This window comes from Megalobrama amblycephala, linkage group LG18, assembly GCF_018812025.1.
Source record: "Megalobrama amblycephala isolate DHTTF-2021 linkage group LG18, ASM1881202v1, whole genome shotgun sequence".
Classification (NCBI taxonomy): Eukaryota; Metazoa; Chordata; class Actinopteri; order Cypriniformes; family Xenocyprididae; genus Megalobrama; species Megalobrama amblycephala.
Genome location: NC_063061.1, coordinates 23870686 through 23894163, shown reverse-complemented (window position 1 = coordinate 23894163; position 23478 = coordinate 23870686). Strand labels below are relative to the sequence as shown.

Genomic DNA, 23478 nt, shown 5'->3' with positions numbered 1-23478 from the left:
GCCAAATGTACTAAGCTGAGTAACGTTAGCCTAACTTTTTCTTAAAAACCATTCAGTGATGGATTTAGGCCTGGACGGCCCAGGGCGGCACGGGACACCCGCGCAAGAAAAAACAAACAAACGAATGCGCAATCTGGTTTTTACCGCTCATTTGCACGTAACGTCAATGATATCATGTCACTCAGTGGGTAAATTAACCTGGTCGGGAGGGACTCGGAGTGTGTGCTCGGAGAAGACAACTCACTCAAAAGTATAGGAGAAGAAGGGATGAGGTGACGTCTGTAGGGAAAGCGGGACAAGTTCTAAATCAACGCTAAATTATGGTAAGGCAAAAGGTCTAAGCCACCAGAAGCCGATTTAAGTAACGTAAATAAATAAAAAGGAAGAGGGGAAAACATGCAAAGGATAAAGGCATGTATGCAGCTTACATGGCCTATCACTTATGTTATGTTGCTTGCTATGCTATTACACATTGGCCAACAATATTCATTTTTCTGTCCAACTAGCTTAACCAGACAGTAAAATGTGATTTTGTAACATGTAACTTTTTTTTAAACAAACATAAGCCTACTTTAATATTTTACTGTAAAGTTGTGCAATTTTGTAGGATTTATGGTATTTTGTGTTATTTGCCTCAATTTGTAATAATTTAAGTATATACATTTATATAAAATAGCAAAATTTTATGTTAAAGGTCCCGTTTTTCGTGGTTTTTTGAAGCTTTGATTGTGTTTATAGTGTGCAATATAACATGTGTTCATGTTTCGCGTGTAAAAAAACACAGTATTTTTCACATAATTTACTTATCTGTATACCGCTGTTTCCACTGTCATAAAAACGGGCTGATGACTTCCTTGTTCTATGAAGTCCCTCCTTCAGAAATACGTAACGAGTTCTGATTGTGCCAGCGGTTCCTGTGTTGTGATTCGACAGCAGCTTAGCGAACCTTGCCCGGAAAGGTCACGCCTCTTACCATAACGTGGAGATGCACGCGCTCAGTGTTATTGTAAACATGTCTTTAATTTTACCCTATCAATTTGAGCCGGAATCAGACCCGGTGATTGGACTGCGGGATGAAAATAACAGCGTTTCGACGACATGGCGACAAACACAATCTACAAACGCAACTCTTGTGTATTGCTGTGGGTGGAGGTTAGTCAAAAAACTGTTTTAGTGACGTCATTAAAGAAGGAAGTAGAGGGATGTAGTCCAAACTGGCCGTTCGATGTAGGCGACTTCTGTTAAATAAAATATCTCGCTTGGCATTGAACTTTGAGCTTTAAAATTTTACAGATTTTATTTATACTCTAACAACAACATTACACACCAACTAAAGTTTGAAACATGGGATCACGAAGAACGGGACCTTTAAATCCACTTTAATAAAGATCTACATTTCTAAATTTCATTCATAGTGATAGACATGAAAAATGTGCCTGGATTTAGTGGATGATTACTGCCATCTACTGGAAAGCAAACACTTAATTAAATTAAAATTAAAATAACATGAATTTTTAACTACAGCCACTAGATGGCTAGAGAATTAATCAGTGGTTCACATTATAAAATCATTATTATAACTATAAAAATAACTATATCAAATTCTAGCATTTTTTGTACTATCATTTGTACTATCATGGGTATTTGAAGATATTTTTGAAAAATACAATTATTTACAAGGTTGTAGAGAACATTGCACTATTGCAGACTTATATACTGAGGTTTTAATTACATTATTTTAATATAGTCAGTCGTGAATTAAAGTGAGCCGGTCTAAGGCATGAAACTGCAGGGCTGAAAATGAGTCCCAATCCGGCCCTGGATGGTTTCAATAATTTTAATATTTTCTGGTATATCTAAGTTAAGTTACAAAGGAGCTCTGTTGACATAGACTTAGGTAACGTTAGCTACAGCGTGATGAATTGAGTCATTGAACACAGCAGGAGAGATCGCAACGTTAGCCAGCTAGCTAAAGCTCTGGTGGAAAATTATTAGCTAACGCTACCGTTTTTGAGGAGGTAGATTTTGAGGTGAGGGGACTGACAAGGCAGAGGGTAAAGTGGTCCACCGTTCTATCAATAAGCAGACCTGCCAACCTGTACGCAATTTGCAAAGCGGATACGCATTTTGACTTCAAAGTACGCTGGTACGTTTTGTCACTCTAAACTACGCAAAAACCTGGTGACGCCCCCTTCATAATAATTAGCAAGGAGGCCATAATAATTTTTGACTCATGGCTGAAGTTAAGTTTCTCCAGCTCTCCCCAGGTTGGCAAAAAAAAGCGTCTCAAAATGCATCAGATTAATGCTTTAAAATATGGAATATTTAAAATTTTCTTACGGGGGAACATGCCCCCCGACCCCCCTAGAGGGGTAATATCCTTCTCACCTTTTTTACCCCTGACCCGTTTTCATGCCTGAGTAAATCTTGTCTCGGCATTCTGTGTGCTCTTCTTGCCTGGCTCACTAACATTTGTGGTGCCAGTTTTTGGCCTGTGTCTGATCCATTGCCCTTTGACTTCCCCTGTGCTGTTTCCTGCTGCTGTCTTCGAGTCTGACTGTCTTCTTAACCATGGATGCATCTCTGTTTTTCGGATCATTGTTTACTTTGTAAAGTTGCACTCAGGGACAACATTTCAGTTCAGTACATTTATTATGTGATTATGGTGTGATATTTTACTCCTACTGGTGTCATGCGTACCAGAGCATTGCGAAAATAAAATAAATAAATACACACAATTATGGAAAATACCAGAGACTGCTTGAGGAACGTAGATATTAAAGGATTATAATCGTGTATTTATTTGCTTTTAATGTTTTATCTGTCTCTTCCCTGTGCCTTTGTTGATACCAGACAAATGCATACGCATAGCTTTCAAAGTTCACACACTCCGGTTAACTCGTATAACTCATAACTCCTGTTGTTTTCTCATGAGCTCCCTCTGTTGCTCTGGCTGAAAGGATAACAGTATAGTGAGATGGAGAGATCGCTCAAACGTCTTCAGATTGCAGTCATCGCATAATTTAGAGGAAAATTAATAGAAATGCTCAGAAGTGACGTAAACATAGGGTATTTTATCAATATATTTCTAAATGTGTAAACCTTTGGACTTAAAAGCCTTAATGGAGTTGTTTTGTGCATTGTTGTGATCGTAAATAAATGGAAGCAGGTGCAACTGAATAGGTATGTGTTCTCTTTTTATGTCAATGTAAATATCAGTTAGATTCAGCATGATGTGCACTCCTGACATAAATTAATAAATTACTGTTACTGTAAAAAAAAAATTATTGTAAAACATGGTTCAAATATTGATGCTGGAATCTTAAGTCTTTAAAGGCTAAACGTACGTTCATTAAATAAAATGTGTCATATGTGACATGATAATTTTACATCCATTTAATTCTGCTACACTCAAGAAATAAGATTTAAAGATTATGTGAGTTCAGTGGTTCGACCTTAATATTATAAAGCGACAAGAATACTTTTTGTGAGACAAAAAACGAAATAATGACTTTTCAACAATAGTGATGGGCCGATTTCAAAACACTGCTTCATGAAGCTTCTTTTGTTTCGAATTAGTGATTCGGATCTCCTGTCAAACGGCTAAACTGCTGAAATCACGTGACTTTGGCGCTCCGATTCACTGATTCGATTCGTAAAGCTACGAAGCAGTGTTTTGAACTCGGGCCATCGCTATATTTGTGAAAAGTCGTTATTTTGTTTTTTTGGCGCACAAAAAGTATTCGTGTCGCTTTATAATATTAAGGTAGAACAACTGAACTCACATGAACTGTTTCAAATATGTTTTTAGTACCTTTATGGATCTTGAGAGTTTCAATGGGATTTAATCAAAAATATCTTAATTTGTGTTCCAAAGATGAACGAAGGTCTTACGGGTGTGGAACGACACAAGGGTGAGTAATAATAAATTACATTATTTTCATTTTTCTTGGGTGAACTATCCATTTAAGAAAACGTAGCCTTTCCTATTATTTTATTCATAAACCATAATGTTAAAAGCTGCAGTGGTATGATGTATTTAAAGGTTTCACTTCTGGGGCTCCTCCAGCCCTGAATGTTTTTCCAAAAGCCCCAAATCTTTTAAAGCTTCTTAATAGTGTTGTCTTGCCAGTGTCAAACATATGTATTTTTCGATGCATATCTATACTGAAATATTTGAAACGGTTCATACAGCTTTTACGCAGTATCGGTACACCGATACCAACTGCGCTTTATTGCTCTTTGTCAGCGAGTTGATACCAAAGTCCCTTTAGTCTTTGATTAGGGATAGGGTTTTTAGGTCATTTGGTTTTCTTTTTCTTTCTTGTTTTACAGCGGTTGGCATTGCCACTAGTACATTCTCCAGAGTGTAGTTTAGATTGCATTAGGGTTTAAAGTGACAGTAGCCTAACCTGGTGCTGTCTATAGAGTACCCCAGGGAAGACGTGTTTTTGTAGGCCAACCCAGAAGTTAGCGGCGCACGGGTTCCCTCGATTGAAAGCCTATGCATTTTTCCCATAGACTTTTCTGCTCTGTGTTTTACAAAGGGTTATGACACTTACACGTTTTGTCTATCAAGATAATCTTTACAAGTTAACACAACATTTATAGATTTTGAAGCCTAAATAAAGTCGTCAGATATAAAAGGCTAACAGTAGGCTATAAACGAACTACAGCACACCATGGTTGCGGATCAACGTCACCACCACCAAGCTTCCTCAAACTTTATTTAGAAAACAACTTTATTTAAAAACATGCTCGCTGATTATGATCTGTGCTGTTATGAATACTTATCCACTTTCTCATGAGAAATGCTGTCCAAATGTCCCGTTTTTAGTGATGACATCTAAAGTCCCCGCCAAAGGAAGTAGTCCCTTTTAGCAACTTGTTAGCAACCGCCGATTTTAAGACGCAGTAAAAGTTTTAAAAAATCACATGTGGGTTATAACTGGTGTGTTTTATGTATGTCATAGATCAAAACATGAAAGTATTTAGAGTCTATGTTAACCACAGACCTTATTTCAGGCGATTTAGCAAAAACCCATTCAAAAAACCCATAGACTTGACGGCGTTGGAACCGGAAGTCCTAAAATGCTAACTCGCTTCCAGGTTTTGCCTACAAAAATGCATCATCCCTGAGGCACTCTATTGTAATTTGCATTAAAATGTCCTTGAGATGAGGCTGGCTTGTTGCACCAATCAGTAAATTTCTGGTATTCTGTATGAATTTTAGAAGAGAAAGCAAGTCAGGGGTGGAAGGTTCCTTTTATCAAGCTCATTAGAACTACTTTGAAATTGAGTGAGTTTGTAGAGGTAGCCAGGCTAGAGAATCCCTCGACCACTAGCGACCGCCAACCACCCCTGGAATGAGATTTGGCCGTGATTGGGCTAGTTATGATTAGCATTTGGGTAGGTTTTGTTGTGGAGACCTGGCATGGAGCGACATTTGAAGGTAAAGAATTAAAAAAACAAAACAATGAAAGTACAGTTTTGAGTCATGTTTTTCTGTTCTATAAGTCATGCGAACATAGATGTAATAATTTAATGCAATTAACATGTTGAATTTAAAAGTTAAGCAAATGTATACATTTATTAGCAGTTCAGTCTTTTGCTGTGTAATATTTACAAAAAAACGCAAGTAAATGAGCAAATTAAGACCAGTTACAAAATACTGCCTTTCACTCAGCAACATAATTACAGTGATGAATTATTAATGTGTCTTAGAACTCATGACAGGAAAAAGAATGTGAAAGTCTCTGGAGAACTGGCTCTTTTTGGTGGCCAATCTGGACAAGAAGCCATTTATTTTCACTCAGGCAAGGTAACTATGATATCATGATGGTACTAGGCTGTTTATTTCAACAGATTAAGTGAACTCCAGCTTGTGTCTTTATAATAAATACACTCAACATCAACAATCAAGAAGACAAAAATAGGGCCAGAAATAATGAGCTGCACCAGAAGATGAGATGATGATGGTGTGAGATCTTCAGTCGTTGTCATAGATACAGTCTGCAAAGACATGTTTTTTTAAAGATGTGAATGATTTTCTCTCTTTTATAATACATCACATCTGCAGTAGAAGAACTGCATTTTTATATTTTCATGTAATGTTAAGGTGCATTTATTCACTACGTACCATCTCCAATGTCATCATAGACCTCCTCACTATATAAACAAATGTAAAATTTTAGTTTTGCATATTCACACATTGACAATGCTATTACAAAAAAACTTTGAGAAAACATAACTTACTCTGGTTGGATGTTGTTAGCTGAGACATATCCAACTGAAAGTAAATTTTACCATGTCATTATTACCATTACTTCTCTTGCTGTAGATTAAGTCTCATTTGGAGTCACAAATGATGTCACTTACATTTGCCCTCCTTGTTCCTACAGATGAATTTGTCCGGGTCAGATTTGTTGATGACGTCCACAGTCTCCCCAGCCTGTACAGCCAGGTCTTTCCCACTGCCCTTCTTACTGGTGGCAATTGTTGCTTGATGAAGTACCTGAATCTCACCATCGTACTGGTAAAGTAAATACCAAATTGTTTGCTTATAAATTCAATGAAGAAAGCACTGTATGTGAACTCTGCATTTTGTCAAAGTTATCTTAAATGCACCTTAAACTTCTTTCTGAATTCCTTTTCTTCTTTCTCAAACTTCTTTTGCTTTTTTGGGTCCTCATGCACTTTGGTCGCCTTAGATTTCATTGGAGGAATGCTGCAAAATATCATTATCATCAAGACAGAACAAATGAAATATGCTAATATACGTTTTAAGAGTTTAATTCTGTATATTGCATCATATTGTTTTATAACATTAATGGCAAAGCACCATTTACCTGCAAGGTGATGGAGCGGGAGGGAATGAATCAACATCATCGTATATGTCTTGGGAAATATCTGTAATGTAAAGATATTTGAAGACAAAAGACAGAGTTGGTTTCACAGTTACTTTGAAAGCGCTATATAGGACAAAAAAGATTTTTACCTTTATTTCCTTCAGGTGTAAATTGTGGAGGTGGAGGAATGCTGAAAAAGAAGGATATACATATTTCATCATTTTATCGGCAAAAACCAATTAACAGACTTAGTTTGGAGTTAATAAAGTTTTCTGTAGTTAAAAGCAAAATCAAGGGAAGTCTTGGGAATAGGACACAGCATTAGTGAATCATCCACATCCAGTAACGTTATGGTTAGAAAATATTAGAAAAGCATTAATAGGAGGCTCAGAAGAATTTCCTTGAAGGTGGTATTTGGCATTTTGGCACAGATTGGATTGATTGTGAAAGGAACATTTAATCAGTTTGTTAGAGCAAATGGATGCAACTGCATATGCAGTTTTGATTGGTAAGAATTTAAAATTCAGAAAAGTAACACTGATTGATTCCATCTTACTAATATAAAAATTACTCATTATTGTGCATTTGGCTTTTTCTCCGTTCAACCGAACTTTTGAGCATCTCCAAGAAGTGGCGCTTTTTTAAGAGAGACCTGGGATCTCCAGTGCTATGGTTTCAGAGGAATGTAATGTGGGTGAGTACAGGAATACAGGTCCACACATATAAACAAAGTATGGAAACATATATTATATTATATTGTATTTTATTATATATTGTTTGCTCTTACCTGATTGGATTAATATTGGAATCGGGTATATCGTCATACACATCATCATCTGGTGGTGGAGGTAAAACAACTATAAACAGCAGAGGGCAGACTTGTTTAAGTATCTGTTTAAGCACCTCTCAAACTGAAAGAGATAGTTCACCCAAAAATGAAAATTCTGTCATTAATTACTCACCCTCATGTCGTTCCAAACCCGTTCATCTTTGAAACACACACAAAGATCTTTTTGATGAAATCTGACAGCTTTCTGTCCCTCCGTTGACAGCTTTGGAACTGACACTTTGACGCTTAAAAAAGAGATCGTAAAAACTAATCCATATGAATTGAGCGGTTTAGTCCAAATTGAAGAGACATGATCACTTTATATGAAGAACCGATTTAATTTAGGCTTTTATTCACACATAAACATTCACATTCATCAGCTCACACATCAGATGTGGTAAACGGAAGCTCAAGCAAGTTCGCTTGACGTGTGAGAACCAGTGAGGATCAGTCTCGTGTGTTGCAGCACGTTTGAGCTTCTGCAAGAACCAACAAGGTTTGTTCTCGCACGTCAAAGCAAGTACGGTTGATCTTCTGTTTATGTTCACTGATCATTGTTTATATGTGAGTAAAAGCCTAAATTATATCCGTTCATCATATGAAGTGATTGTGTTTCTTCAGAAAATTTGGACTAAACCGCTCAATTCATGCGGATTAGTTTTACAATCTTTTTATGAACTTTTTGAAGTGTCGAAGTGTCGGTTGCATAGCTGTCAGTGGATGGACATGAAGCTCTTAGATCTTTATCTTAGATCTTTATTGGTGACAGAGTGAGTAATTAATGACAGAATTTTAATTTTTGCTCAGTTACAGTTACAGTTAATAATTAAAGTAGTAAACTTAGACCTTACAGTCAGTTAGTCAGAAAAAAAGATTAGTTATATTAACACTTACCCCGCTGCCCATTCATATTCCTGAAATATGAAAGAGAAATATAAATTTGCATAATATAAATGAGAACAGCAGTATTTGCTGTGCAAGTTCTAATTAAATTTTCTTGACTGTTCCAAGACTGGACTAACTGGAGAGATGTTTAATGTTGCATCCAGTAAATGCCCAGGTCCAGATCAAATCTGCCTTTTCACTTCTTTCTATTATTAATTATTAGGGAAAATCTGTGAATGGATGTAAATGTGTTAAAAACTTTTGTTTGTAAATATTACAGATTCTTACCCTTGATTATCCATAGATTCCACATCATCGTACACCTCCTCATTTTCCAAGTTAAGAGGTAAAGACATGCCTTGATTCTTCAAGACGCTAAAGTCGATCTCAACCATTTCTGTTTTAACATAGCCAACTGAAATATAGAGAAATAAGTTTCAGTCAAGTTTTGTCAAAGTGCTCATGTGGGCCCTTATGAAAGGAAAATATATTTACCAATATATTTCTTAAAATATATTGTGATTTATTGTAATATATTATTTTCCCTTTTTATTTTCCAATATATTATATATTTGAATACATTGAATAATATATTGATGATACATATATTATACACTATATTATATATTCATGTAATATATTGCAAAATATACAAATGATTGCCGCTTTCAATATATTACAATATATTGAACATGAATATATAATATATGTGTTTATATATCCCAAAATATATGCAATATTATATTTATAAATATCCACCATAATGTATTTAGATTCATATGGGAAAATGTTTTGGTAATATATGTAAAAATATAGTGCCTTTTTTGGTTTTGATTGCAATATATTTTTTTTTATATGTATCATTATATATACATATATGGTCTGTGCATATATTGCAATATATTGAATAATACATAAGGAATTGCTTTTCATATATTGAAAAATATGTGATAATATATTTACTAATATATCATAATGTATGCAATTTTATATTCAGTAACATACTTCATAATATATAGATTTATATGTGATCAGATATGGTACTGCATGCATAATATATTGCAGATAGATTTACTCATGCAGTATAAACACATATATGTTAAAATATATCATGTAACACATTTATTATAATTTATAATAATTTACATTTTAAATGTTTTATATTTTCAAGTTAGTTAACAAAAGCACACCTGCATGTACTAACATTTCTACCACTGTGCTATAGCGTGTACAGCCGTTACTTTTTATATAAAGTTATTATAGTCTTAATGGAGTTCAGCCAATCATAAACCTAACCACAGGCTCTACTCTTCAGCACAGTGGTAACCCCAAAAACTCACACATACCAGAAAACCTTTTAAATTCCAAAATAATACAACTTTAAACACTAACAGATCTCCTCCTATATCAATATTGAGCAAAACACATGAAATAGCACTTAATTTTAACATTTACTTTCCTTTAACAGTCAGAAGCAAAGCATGCTGGGAACTAGAAGTCTGTTGTAACCACTGATTGTTACTCATTCCATGAATGTGTGGATATATATGTGTGTACAATACATTCACATTTATATGGGAACATGTGTGTGCAATATATATACACTATAAAGGATAAAACTTGATGAATGTAATGCTATTTTTGTCTTCATTTATACATATTTTATATGTATCAATATATAGCCATACATGGTCAATGCATATATTGCAGTATATTGAAAAATATAAGCACTAGTTTCCCATATATGGAAATGTATTGTGTAATATGTCGCATTATATTTTGCAGTATATTTCCATATATTTTTGTTCCGTAAGGGGGGTGATCATTGACCAGTTCACATCATCAAACTTTTTATAGTGTGAACTCTTACATGATCCGTCTTGACTCCGGCCCAGCCATTTGCCCTCTGGGTTGTCAGTGATTCGAATAATATCAACCGACTCGCCCTTCTTTATGCAGAGGTCATGTTTCCCACCCTTGCAGTCAGCTTTAGCTTTTACCTGATGAATAACTTGCAGGGGTGGTGTTATCTGTGGAAAGAACAAACCAGACAAAACATTCTTTATAATCCTGTCACGATCCAGTAGAGTAAAGCTCAATAACTGGTTGGTATTACATTTTAAAGATATGCTTTGATTTGTTTGTTTTTCTTTTGTGTTTTAAATCCAGCTTACTTTAAACTTCTTAATTGCATCTTTCTCTTTTTTCTCACGGTCTTTCTGATTTTTAAGTTCTTTTTCTTGTTTCTTTTGAGGTGGACTCTCTGCAGCAGACCTGTGGTATAGCAGACCATAAACCATTTATTAGTGCAAAACACAAGTAAACACTACAAAACATGAAATGAATCATTTAATTATTGCCAAAGCAGCCATTTGTTTTACTATTTTATTCTGTTCCAGGTGGCTAAGGTCACTGTCAGCAATAGAGCATAAAACATCTTACCGACTATCATCAAGATCCTCATATATCTCACCATCACTTCCGCTTCCCTAAAAGAAGTAAAACATGAGACGCTGCGCCACAAACTTTCAGTGTACCATCCAAGTATCTGTATGCCTTCACTAAGATTCTTACCTCATTTTTCTGGCCTGTAGTGAGTAAATGTTAAAAGATATTGTAAAAGATATATAAATACTTTTATTGAGCAAGGATGCATTAAATTGATCAAACTTGACAGTACAAAACATTTATAATGTTACAAAAATGTTCTGTTTCAAATGCAGTTTCAAATGTTAAGAACTTTCTGTTTATCAAAAAAATCCTGAAAAAAGTATCAGGGTTTTCACAAAAATATTAAGCAGCATAACTGTTTTCAATATTGATAATAAGAAGAAATGTATATAGGGATAAATAACATTTGTAAATATATTAAAATAGAAAACTTTACTTTTTTTAGGCAAAAATTAACAAATGAACAAATGAATGCAGCCTTTGTGAGCACAAGAGACTACTTTAAAAAGCATTCATAAAAATATGTGACTGTGTATATACAGTATGAATTGTGTGTGTATACAGTGCGTGTACGACAGTGCATGTGCAAGTGATTTTTATATATATATATATATATATATATATATATATATATATATATATATATATATATATATATACACATACACTTGCACACTGTCCGCTTGGTCACAAAAATTGGGCTGCACGCGGATGTGGTGTGCAGACATCCGCTGACCCTCTTAGTGATGAAAATTCAGTCACACGGACAGTGTTGCGCACAGACAGCGCGTGTCATGAGCAAGATCCAAATCCACATGAATGGCCCGTTCAGCGCAAAGGCAAGAAAAACTCACTGTTCAGAGAGTCAAAGCTACTCCACAGTCTAGTAAACTTTGGCAACCTCTTTAAATTATTCTTTGCTGTGCCGATGAACACTGCATCATGTAAAATAAATTTTTATTGTTTTCTCCGACTGAAAACATACATGAGAAACACCATGAGACAGGAGAGACTCTCGGACATTGCAGTACTAAAAAGTGAACAGGCCATTCATGTGGATTTGGCAATAATTTCATAGCGGATAACTGACGTGCTGCGAGGATAATAAACGATTAGTTAGATTAGCTTACTCCTAATTTCAAAAAACAACTTGTTTAACACGAAATACTTCTCGATTCACTATGGACCACAAGAGAAATATTAAGAAAATAAATTAGATTTGTCTCTCAATGTCTCTTAAGAGAATATGCACCATTAATGCAGCATCAGATGCCAAAAGCTTGGTCAGTTTTTACTTTTATTTTCTGTAGTAAATAATTGACTGCCGTTTGAAACTTCTTCACTGGCATAACTTGCTTGTGTGATATCCACTGGCTCGTCTTTGTGGTTTAAAGGTGCCGTAGAACGTCTTTTCAAAAGATGTAATATAAGTCTAAGGTGTCCCCTGAATGTGTCTGTGAAGTTTCAGCTCAAAATACCCCATAGATTTTTTTTTAATTAATTTTTTTAACTGCCTATTTTGGGGCATCATTAACTATGAACCGATTCAGGCTGTGGCCCCTTTAAATCTCTTGCTCCCTGCCTTCCCGAGCTCTCGACTATAAGTGCAGTTATACAGAGTTTGAGGCTATATGCTCTGTGGCTAACAGACTAATGCTACACTGTTGGAGAGAATGAAGTTGTGTTTATGAATTATACAGACTGCAAGTGTTTAAAAATGAAAATAGCGACGGCTCTCTTGTCTCTGTGAATACAGTAAGAAACGATGGTAACTTTAACCACATTTAACAGTACATTAGGAACATGCTAACGAAACATTTAGAAAGACAATTGACAAATATCACTAAAAATATCATGATATCATGGATCATGTCAGTTATTATTGCTCCATTTGCCATTTTTCGCTATTGTTCTTGCTTGCTTACCTAGTCTGATGATTCAGCTGTGCACAGATCCAGACATTAATACTGCCTGCCCTTGTGTAGTGCCTTGAACATGGGCTGGCATATGCAAATATTGGGGGCGTAAATATTAATGATCCTGACTGTTACGTAACAGTCTGTGTTATGTTGAGATTCGCCTATTTTCTGGAGCTCTTTTAAACAAATGAGATTTATATAAGAAGGAGGAAACAATGGTGTTTGAAACTCAACGTATGTCTTTTCCATGTACTGAACTCTTGTTATTCAACTATGCCGAGGTAAACTACATTTTTGATTCTAGGGCACCTTTAAAATGGAACTATTTTCAATATTGCGAACTGGCATTTTTCTTTATCACCAGTTGCTCGCAAAATGATGGGCAATGATTCACATTTTGAATGCGTCATTTCCTGTGATAATAAAATTAAGCAAATTATTAAATAAATTTCCTGTGATAATAAAATTAAGTAAATTATTAAATAAATATTAGTAATCAATTAATCAAGTGGGTAAATAAACATGTAACAAGCAAACTTAAAGGGGGGATGTAGTGCTATTTCATGCATTCTGGCTTATTCACACTGTTAAAGAGTTGTATTCTCATACTAAACATGGCCAAAGTTTCAAAATACGAGTTGGACGTATGACAGAGTATTTCTGTGCCAAATACACTACTTCTGGTTTTGGACCGGGTTTCAGAGAGTTTTTTTCAAGTATGGCCTGTATGACGTCACAAGAGAGCGGAATTCCTTGTATAGGCACTTCTCACTGATAAATGTGCGCACACACATCACTCAGAGCAAGAGCAAGAACACGCCCATCAAAGCGCTTCATTCGGGTTACGGAAGCCCAGAGATTTCTCAACAATGGCTGTGTCCCAATTCAGGGGCTGCACCCTTTGAAGGCTGCATACATAATCGAGGCAGTCTCATTTAAGAAAAATAACAGTTAGATTGCAACGTAAGAAGAAATTACAGTATTTTACACCTTGCTATGAATATCAGTTAATTTTATTATGGTTACTTTTCTTAAAGGGTCATGAAAAAACACTTTTTTTGAGATGTAAACAGATATGTATAGGCTGCACATCATTGAAAACACTAAAGGTACTCATTAATGTTATTCATAAGTGAAAAATTTTTATTTTTGCATTTTTCAGAGCGATTTCTGTCTTCCGGTTTGAAAAGCTGAGTCGGAGCAACGTCACAAAATCTGACGTCATCGTGTACTTTCGGCCCAAGTGTGGGCATGGTCGAACATGCTGAAGTAGACCGTTTTGAGCGATTCTCGACATATATTCATGACATAAAGCTCATTTAATCCAATCACTGCACTGTAGTATGCATAAGATTATAATTGCGGTATTATGCATGAGGAAGTATCACTTCTTTCGCCTCTGTCTCTTGTCATTCAGAGACATCGTTGGTGTTCGTTTCCTCAGTGCTACAACACAATGTGTTTTCCTGCGACGCGACCAGCGCAGAGGTTTGTGTGCATGTGGATTGTTTTGCTGAAACCTACCAGCACAAATGGAAAATATGTAATGCGATCTCACGCGAACAGCGGAGAATTCAAATGTCACAAAAGTGCGGCTCATTCACCTCTGCCTGCTCTAGCTGCGTTCAAACACGCGAGCCGTAGGCTGTTTCCTTCAGCACAGCAGCACATGTGGTGTTTGTATTTTGCTAGCGATGCGGTCAGAACTGGAGTTTGAATACGAACACATGAAAAATACGATTGCTATTATGATATACACGCGGAGCGCGCATATGCTCGAGTTCAGCGCGGAGCTCCGCAATGAGTTTAATAGCACTAGCCACGTGGCACATAGCTCATACAGAATAAAGTATCTGTGTTTAAAGTTTTTATTTCACACATTCTCCTGCACCAAACATTAACCAGCATTATTAATGCACACATATTTCATCAAGTCTTCTTCAAATGAATTATATGTGCAAACTGGACACTGATACAGTGGTGTAGTCTATCTGAACACGACGATTATTCTAATAGACAAAAGACTGATTTTGAGACTGCAGTGCTCGTAAACATAATCAAAGTAGCTTATTATTAGCCCTATTAAATATTCTTTCACATTTCTCCCTTGTGCTTGGGAGTTTGTTGTCATTTTCTCCGTGCTCATATATTAATATTCATTATTCTGTATAATGAGTGTGTTCTATGTCTGTGCTTCATTGGTTGTTCTCTCCCCTCTTCTCCCCCTCTACACTCCCACTTTTTCAGAGCTTTACACGCCCATTTTTACAAAGTTTTTTGAGCTTTGAGGTGTGAATGACCAGGGTAAAACGGGGGGTTTCATGACCCTTTAAATATGACATTCTTGATGATGTATGCAGCTCCAGAGGTCGCATTTATTTCACAGGAAATTTATTTAAAGGTGCCATCGAATGTTTTTTTACAAGATGTAATATAAGTCTAAGGTGTCCCCTGAATGTGTCTGTGAAGTTTCAGCTCAAAATACCCCATAGATTTTTTTAAATAAATTTTTTTAACTGCCTATTTTGGGGCATCATTAGAAATGCACCGATTCAGGGCTGCTGGCCCTTTAATTGCTCGTGCTCTCCGCCTACGGAGCTCGCGCTTGCCTTAAACAGTGCATAAACAAAGTTTACACAGCTAATATAACCCTCAAAATGGATCTTTACAAAGTGAGTAGTATCACTTTTTCAATTCAATTTTTAATTCTAGGGCACCTTTAATAATAAAGTTTGCCACAGTGCACCGGCAGAAGGATTATGAATGCAGGTGAAAAACAGCAAGGAGACTGCTTTAACATTTTAAAAATTAATTGATAAACTACAATTTTCTGTATTTTCATCTGCAGTGACGATGTCGGCGATGCTAACTCGCCATCTCCACAGTGCCTATATGTATGTTTCACATGGATTACATAACCTGAGATTATTTGTTTTCTATTTGAATTGGTTCATATAAAAGTAGACATTTCGTTTTCTATAGGCTAGATATATTTTTCATGTATGTGAGGCAAGTTTACATTTTGTTGTCATTGTAAGCGCACAATAACAATGAATAGCCCACATTTTTCTGTTAATGTTAGAGTGAGTGCCCATGTAAAGTAGCTACTACACGTTTCATGTGAGAAGCCATATCTGAGGTCGATGAATGATAGGCGAGGGTTTGGATGTCCTGTCCGATGTACTGTAGCCTAATTACGACCAGCTATTAATAATGACCTGTCCGTCACAGTGACTTTGCCACTTCATGTGGATTTTTTTTATGCGACTAAGTGACTAATAAAATTTTGGTCGACTAAGCCTAGCGGTTTGTCGACTATTAGGGAGCAGCCCTAATATATAACACACACAAACTAGGTATTGGCTCTAAAATCATTCCTATTCAATAATGTAAAGGTAGGTCTTACCAGATGACTCTCTCAAGCTCTCCACGTCGTCATAATTCTCATCTTGAATTCTGTAGATAAAAATAAGGTTGTTAATTATCATCACATTCAGATGTTAAAGAAATTGTCATTACCTGAATAATTCAATCACAGGACTAATAGTAGCATTTCTGTGGTACTCACAAAGGTCCTGGATGTCGTGGGGGCAGGCTGGGAGGGAAGGGTTGAGAGGGCAGTGGTGGAGGTGCTTGACTACTGGGGTGAGAGGCGGGTGGAGGAGGGGGAGCTACATTCTTTGGTCCAGGAACTGCAAGAAATAGTTAACCTTATGACCAGCTTTTATCTTTTAAATGAACAGTTTACCCAAAATATCAGTTCTGTCATGATTTACTCAGCCTGACTTTGCAGAACTCAAACAGTTCACTGACTTACATTGTATGGACAAAATAAGCTGAAACACTTAAAAATGTCTGCTTTGGTGTTCCACAGAAGAAAGTCATACTGGTTTGGAGTGACAGGACAAATGCATTTTCATTTTTGTGAAAACTATCCCTTTAAAACATGACTGACAATCTGTCTGACAGCTTTTTAAAAGAAAAAAAGTGAAGAACTAACACTACAACAACCACCCCCACAGAGGGTGAAGTTCAATCTTTTCATCTGGTACTCAAGAGCAAAACCTGTTTATATACAGGATCTCACCATTATCACAAGTAAAAAATGAAAGCTATCTCTAAAACTATGTTCCCATTTTAAATTAGCTTCCCTATTTTTTTTTTTACTGACTTCAGCTCTCAAGTGAAAAGAGAAACTCAAATAAGGAAGCTAGCTCAGGGCATGCAGGAAATCTTGAATTTCCAAAATGTTGATATTGGTCTCTGATACAAGATGCACCTGAATGTTTCTTTCACAATGGCACCTCTGATGCCGATTCACATGCTGTGCTGTAATAGTGTACTGAAGAGCAAAAACAAGTATGTTGCATTGTGTCAAAGTGCAGAAATCAGCAGTATCTAACCTTTCGATATAGTCATGTGATGTTCCTCATTTGGACATAAATTACTGACTAAGATATGCATCTACACAGTTTCTCATTTTTATTGGTTTATGGTGTATGTTTTACTCTGCATACTTGTTAACGTTCTCAGAGGAAAGCAGATCAGTCACAAGTAAAACCACGGAAACCACTTTGGCCCAAAGTCTACTCTTCTGTGCTTATGAGTAGTGGTAGCTTTGCATACAAAGTCTTTGTGGCTTTGATATGACTGGTGAAATACTTATTGCCTATTGTTTTGTTACCTCAGAAAGTGTGTGCAGTTTGTGCCAGATGGGCAGTACTCACTGTCTGGTACAACCTCTGATCCCTTCTTGAACTTCTCAAGGTTGACATTGGGCGGTCTGTTGGGTTTGGCAGGGGCACTGCCCAGGGCATAGCTATTGGTTAAAGGTTTCTTCTTGGGGGCTGAAGGGTCATCGTTCACTGTTTGTACAGGAGGTCCAGATGGTTTTTTTGGAAAGTTGGGTTTATGAGGTGCTACGGGCTTTGAGACTGACTCATTAGCACTTGGTACTTTTGCACTCTCTTTAACACCTTCCTCTGGTTTGTTGAAGCTATTTTTAATACGGAAACTTGATGGTTTCATTTGAGATACTGGGGAAGGTCTTGCAACAGACTCCATAGTGCTACTTTCCTCCGGCTGCTGGCGTAATAACGCCATAGTGCTTTTCGGTTTGGGTGCTAATGGCATTTTTGGAGGGGTAGGATTAGAACTAGAGCTATTGTCTTCAGATTTTGGGATGTCTTTGACCCAAGGGGGTGGCTTTGAACTCGTCACCTTTGAATCATTCGCCATAATGCTTGAAGGAGGCTTCTGTAGAGGTACCTTTGGGATTGGGACCTTTGAAGTCTCAGAATCGTGGCACAAGTCTGGTGGTTTAGGTTTAACGGGTACTTTAAAGTTGACTTTGTTGTTCTCTTGTGTGTTTTCAAACCTAGTCCCGAAAGCTTTATGCTTCGGAGGATCATGCATGTCTGGAGCGCTTCTAGCTGTGTTGACTGTGTTCTTTAAATAGTTTGGTTTGGGGGCAGTTGAGGTAGTGGTAGCTCCACCAGAGAGGCTAGTTTCGAGAACAGGCTTCTTAGCAGGCACCGCTGGACCTGAAGACAAGGTGGGCTGGACAGGTGGTTTTGGACGAACAGCTGGAGTCCCTTCCATAGATGCACCTCCTGCTTGGAAACGAGCCATAATGGCTTTTACGTCCGACTTGTTGTCCTGCAAGCATAGATTGAAAGTCAAAGTTTAAGGAACAGAGACAAACCTAGGCAGAGTGTACACATCCATATTTGTCCTTGTCATTTTATTTTAAGGTGCAGTGTGTTCATTTTAGTGGCATCTAGCGAATTCTTGCAAACTGCAAATATAGAGAAGCTAAGGTGCCAACACAGGACAAAGATGTCATCGTCTGAGACAGCAGAGAGTAGCCAGTCAAGCAAATGCGCTCTGTAGACCAGTTTGTCCGTTTAGGGCTACTGTAGAAACATGCCGGTGCAAATTGGCAGCTTAACATATAAGGGGTCCCGCGTTGTATGTAGATAGAAATGGTTCATTCTACTGAGTTGGTGTTCAGACATAAACAAGGAAGCCTGCACTGAGTTCACTACGTATGACAATGGATCAAATTGTTGAATAGAGTCATAATTTTTGTTTAGTTTTTGCACACAAAAAGTATTCGCGTCACTTCATAACATTAAGGTTGAACCACTGTAATTAATAAGTAGTAGTTAATGATTGTAGTTAATAATTGACTATTTTCTTAACTACCTTTCTGGACGTCAAAAGGTGAATGACTTTGCTGCCTATGCGCAGATCAGATACCCTCAGATTTAATCAAAAATATCTTAATTTGTGTTCCGAAGATGAACGAAGGTGGAATGGCATGAAGGTGAGTACTTAATGACAGAATTTTAATTTTTGGGTGAACTAACCCTTTAAGCCTTTATCTGTGTGTGATTAGTAGTTTACATTACATTAAATTCATGCATTTTATGACACTTTTATCCAAAGCGACTTGCGTTACAGTAAGAATTTTTTTAGTTCATGCATTTCCTGGGAATTAAACCCATGACCATGGCATGCTAGCTCTATGATAATTATTGTTTGTAGAGCAAAATGCAACAAAAAAGTAGTGCAAAGTGTACCACAGTGAGCGTTGAGTGATAGGCAAGGCCCCTTTCCTGGACCAAAAAATTATATTTTGTCATGCATATTTCTTGGTTTGACCAAAACTAGACTGCAATGCTGTTTGATAAAACTCTTTCAGGGTAAATTAATTATGTACAAACTAAAAAAACAATACAATATAAAATTTCCATTTATATATCAAAGCAGAATAAAATATTAAAACTCACATACTTTTAATGCCTGTCCTACTTTAATGTGTATATCAAGTGTATTTTTTTCTTATCTTTTCTTATCTTGTAATCTAAAACAGCTGCTTTTGTTGTGTTGAGCTGTCCATAAAAGTGTTCTTTTCAAAAACATATCAGATTAATTCTCAATACCTTAAGTGACAATGCAAATTAAAATACCTATAAAAACATCTTTACCTTTGATTTGTGGTCTTCATTACAATTTAGCACAGTTGATTTTTCCATCAGAGCTGTTTGTAGTCAGCTGCACTAAACCTGAAAGTGTCTGAGATCACACAGGAACTGAGAGCATTTTTCATACCAAACTAGCAGGAAGTCGTGACGCTCACTACTACAATACTCATATACTGAAGAATAAATAGAAAAGGTAGATTTTGTGATAGATGCACAAAAGTCACTTTGAAATGAACTACTTTAACTTGAGGTAAATATAACCGTGACATAGCATTAGCTTTGTAAAGCCAGTTTGTCAGTTCCCCGTCATTCAAATCTTGCGCAATTGGATGCAAATGTCTTTCTGGAAAAAATGTCATTTATGTGTTCCTGATGTATCCTTAATGTGTAAATGAGCTGTTTTACCCGGATACCTCAAAGCTGTGGACTACACCTCTTTGTTTTGACAGAAAAATGATGCTCTAGCATTTTGTGTTAACGTGTCTAGCAATACAATGGTGTACATGAGAGACTGGGTGACGTGTGTGATGCAGCCTTTGTAACAAGCGTTTGAATCAGGACAGACCTCTCACCAGGAAGAGCTGATAAGCTCTGGACAAGTTTCTAATGTGACTGGCCTGACCCAGAGGTACACACTGTGCTGTTGACTCACCGAGCAAAAAAGAGAAACTGTTAGACACAGGAACTGACATTGGCCAACCAATTACAATATCAGTACGCTCTTGACAAACAACAGCAACACAGACATTTTTTAAACCACATACAGTACTTTATATGGACATTTTAGGCCACGTCTTTGTATGTGTCGAAAAATCCTGAAAAATTTACGGTAAAAAAAAAAAAAAATGTTTCTGGTATTTCAAGATGCCTGTATATTTTTCAGTAGAAAACCACTCATAAGATGTCGGCCCATAAAACATGGTCAATACTCGTGTACAGCCACCTCCATACCCCCCCCCATCATCACGCCCCAGAAAAGTTAAAACCTCAATAGGACCCCTGCACATGATTGTAAATTAAATAATGCAATAAAAATTGACTAAGTAACAGAAAATGTAACGCAGAACATCCTAATGTACATTACTATAACAAAAATAAACCACAAAACTATTTAATGAAAAATAATCATGTGTGATATGCCATGCAGAGATTTCTGGGAATGTCTTTTACTGTTTTTCACTAAATTATACGGAATAGTTTTAACGCAAAGTTTACCATTTATGGTTGCCGTTGGTTTATGGTAAGGTAAGTTACACTTAACCAATTATCAGGTTTTTGCATTTTATATTTTTAACATTTTTACAATGATGAGGTTGCATTTATTTGAAAGAGACATAGCACACACTAATTTGTTAGGTTTCAAAGAGTAAAACAACAAAACGTTCGCGTGAATGAGAAAGTGGAACAATGGGAAGTTCGTGTTTGGTGAACTCTGGCCAGGTTGACAACTTAGCTAATAATAATTCAGCTTTGAAAGCTCCAGGGTTTGTAGTTTTGTGTGAGAGTGAATTTGTTTGTATATTTTAATATTGTAAATTATTATGCTATTTATCATTTATTTTTTAATGTTGTTTTATGATGATATTTATTTTATAATTTTACTATTCTTTTGCCCATATTCATTTGCAGTGTAGTGTAATTATTATTTTTCATTATTATTATTATTATTATAGCGTTTCTGATTATTTTGCTGGTTGAGCTTGTTAGAGACACCAGTATACTATCTGCTGGAGACCAGATAGGCCTAAAATATATAATTTCTGGTTCATTTCTTACGCTGTGCAATTTTGCATGTTAAAATGTGACTTCTAACTTTCTAGTTCTAGTCTGAACAAGTTGATAGTTGAATGTGATGAACTACGCCTCTATTTACTCTCTTAGGAGAACACTTACACCAAAAAACCTTGACACATTCCACTTGAATTGAACGTTTGTTATCTAATGCAGTGAGATCACACAAAGAGCATGTCTGTGTAATCTTAGACATGGCCTCAGGTATAGTGCAACTAACATCAAACAGCTCTCATGAAAAAATCAGCTGTGCTCAAATGAAGTAAAGACCCAGAGTCGGAAGTAAATGCAATTCATACGTGTCAAAATAAGTGTATTTTTGTATATAACAGTTTTAAAAGTGCACTGTAATAATAATATTGCTCGGGGCAATTTTGAATTGTGATATATTGTTTATTTTGTAATAGTTAAACTGTTTTTCTCTTTATTCAAATAGCAATTAATATCATAATAACAAATAACCTCAAATGGAACATAAGCAGAGACGAGATGTCTTCTCATGTTATTCCAGCTTTCAGTTTTTATGCTTTCAAAAATGAGTCCTGATAGCTACAAAGATATATACAGAATACATTTTTATTTATTTATGGTCATTGCTATAACAACAGCTGAACTGTTGAAGGCTCCCCACATGCAAAGCAGCCACACAAAAAGTCCACAGTTCCGTTCTTTAGATGGATGATGTGTTTTGAATATTAGACCTTGCGTGCGTTAACACGTGCTTTAAGAACCAATGGAAGGTCTCTGTGTGTATTTCTCAGATGGTTATGATGAACCTTAGATGACCATGAGAAGGTGATTTGGGAGATCCCACAATGTGACTGTGATGCAATCTGAAACAGGTGTCCTGCCATAGTTTCACACTGATAATGTGGTATTATTAAACTGAAACAGAATGGGTTGCTGTGGCCACAAAGAGCAGAACCAGATATAAATATAAACCGGTTTGTGACACAGTTTGTCTATGGATTAAAAGAGCGGTTAATTGGCGGTAAGGTACATATAGCTACAAAACCAGATGTCAGATGAATTCTCAAGAACTCGAGTGTTTCTTTTTAGACAAAGAGGAACTAAGTTGTGTTGGTGAAGCAAAAACTGGCCAAACATTACACAATTTTTTTTTTTTACGCAAAAATACATGATAAAATCCCCTAAATTTCATTTCATAGCAATTTAGTTTAGTTTTTTTTTGCGTCTTATCTTTTACTGATGCCGAACAAACGGCCTATGAAAATGGAAAGTGCATGCACATACATAACCAATAGAAATATTTAAGGTAAAAAGTAACATAACGAGTTAATATGTAGACAAACTATATGATACTAACATAGTGTGCTAGAAGAAACAATTTATGCACAGAAAAACTCCTGCACCATCACAAGTTCACCTTCTGATTTTATATAATCATTTTCTTTGAACTAATTTCTATAAAAACTGTCATAAAGTTACATGCCGACCATTACAATATGACAATTTAGCGATGAAACCATGAAAGAACACTCACCATTGTGGTAGAGCCAAAAAAAAAGATCCTTCGTATGGACTGGTAGCTCACGTCCAGACAAATGAACGTGCTTCTGTTTCTGCTTCAGTTTATTTGTGACTGTAAATGCCTGCCCACTCCTGGCTACTTCCCCTATCTGCTGGTAGTCTGCTGCACTGTCATCACAGGAAGCCCTATCACTCTCCTCATCAAATCTATTTGCCTATCCCACACTGGACAATTGCTCTTTCTTTACTCACATGCTTCCCTGCTGTGCATGATT

General features: G+C 36.3%; 1 protein-coding gene across 2 annotated transcripts; it reads right to left on the bottom strand.

Annotated features, from left to right (window-relative positions):
* Nucleotides 1–5563: 5563 nt before the first annotated feature.
* fybb (FYN binding protein b) lies at nucleotides 5564–23365 on the bottom strand. Of its 2 annotated transcripts, XM_048165984.1 has the most exons (19): nucleotides 23217–23365; nucleotides 17660–18590; nucleotides 16501–16624; nucleotides 16339–16388; nucleotides 11137–11150; nucleotides 11005–11051; nucleotides 10737–10836; nucleotides 10433–10592; nucleotides 8851–8977; nucleotides 8572–8591; nucleotides 7636–7705; nucleotides 7420–7515; nucleotides 6998–7038; nucleotides 6849–6909; nucleotides 6628–6727; nucleotides 6379–6532; nucleotides 6256–6289; nucleotides 6140–6168; nucleotides 5564–6012 (listed from the first exon to the last, which is right to left on the bottom strand). In XM_048165984.1, exons 1-19 carry the CDS (start codon nucleotides 23217–23219, stop codon nucleotides 5990–5992), a joined length of 2184 nt encoding a protein of 727 aa, XP_048021941.1. In that variant the 5' UTR covers nucleotides 23220–23365; the 3' UTR covers nucleotides 5564–5989. The 2 variants fall into 2 exon arrangements, with proteins under 2 accessions (XP_048021941.1, XP_048021942.1); XM_048165985.1 differs by lacking the exon at nucleotides 7420–7515.
* Between the last annotated feature and the right edge of the window lie 113 nt (nucleotides 23366–23478).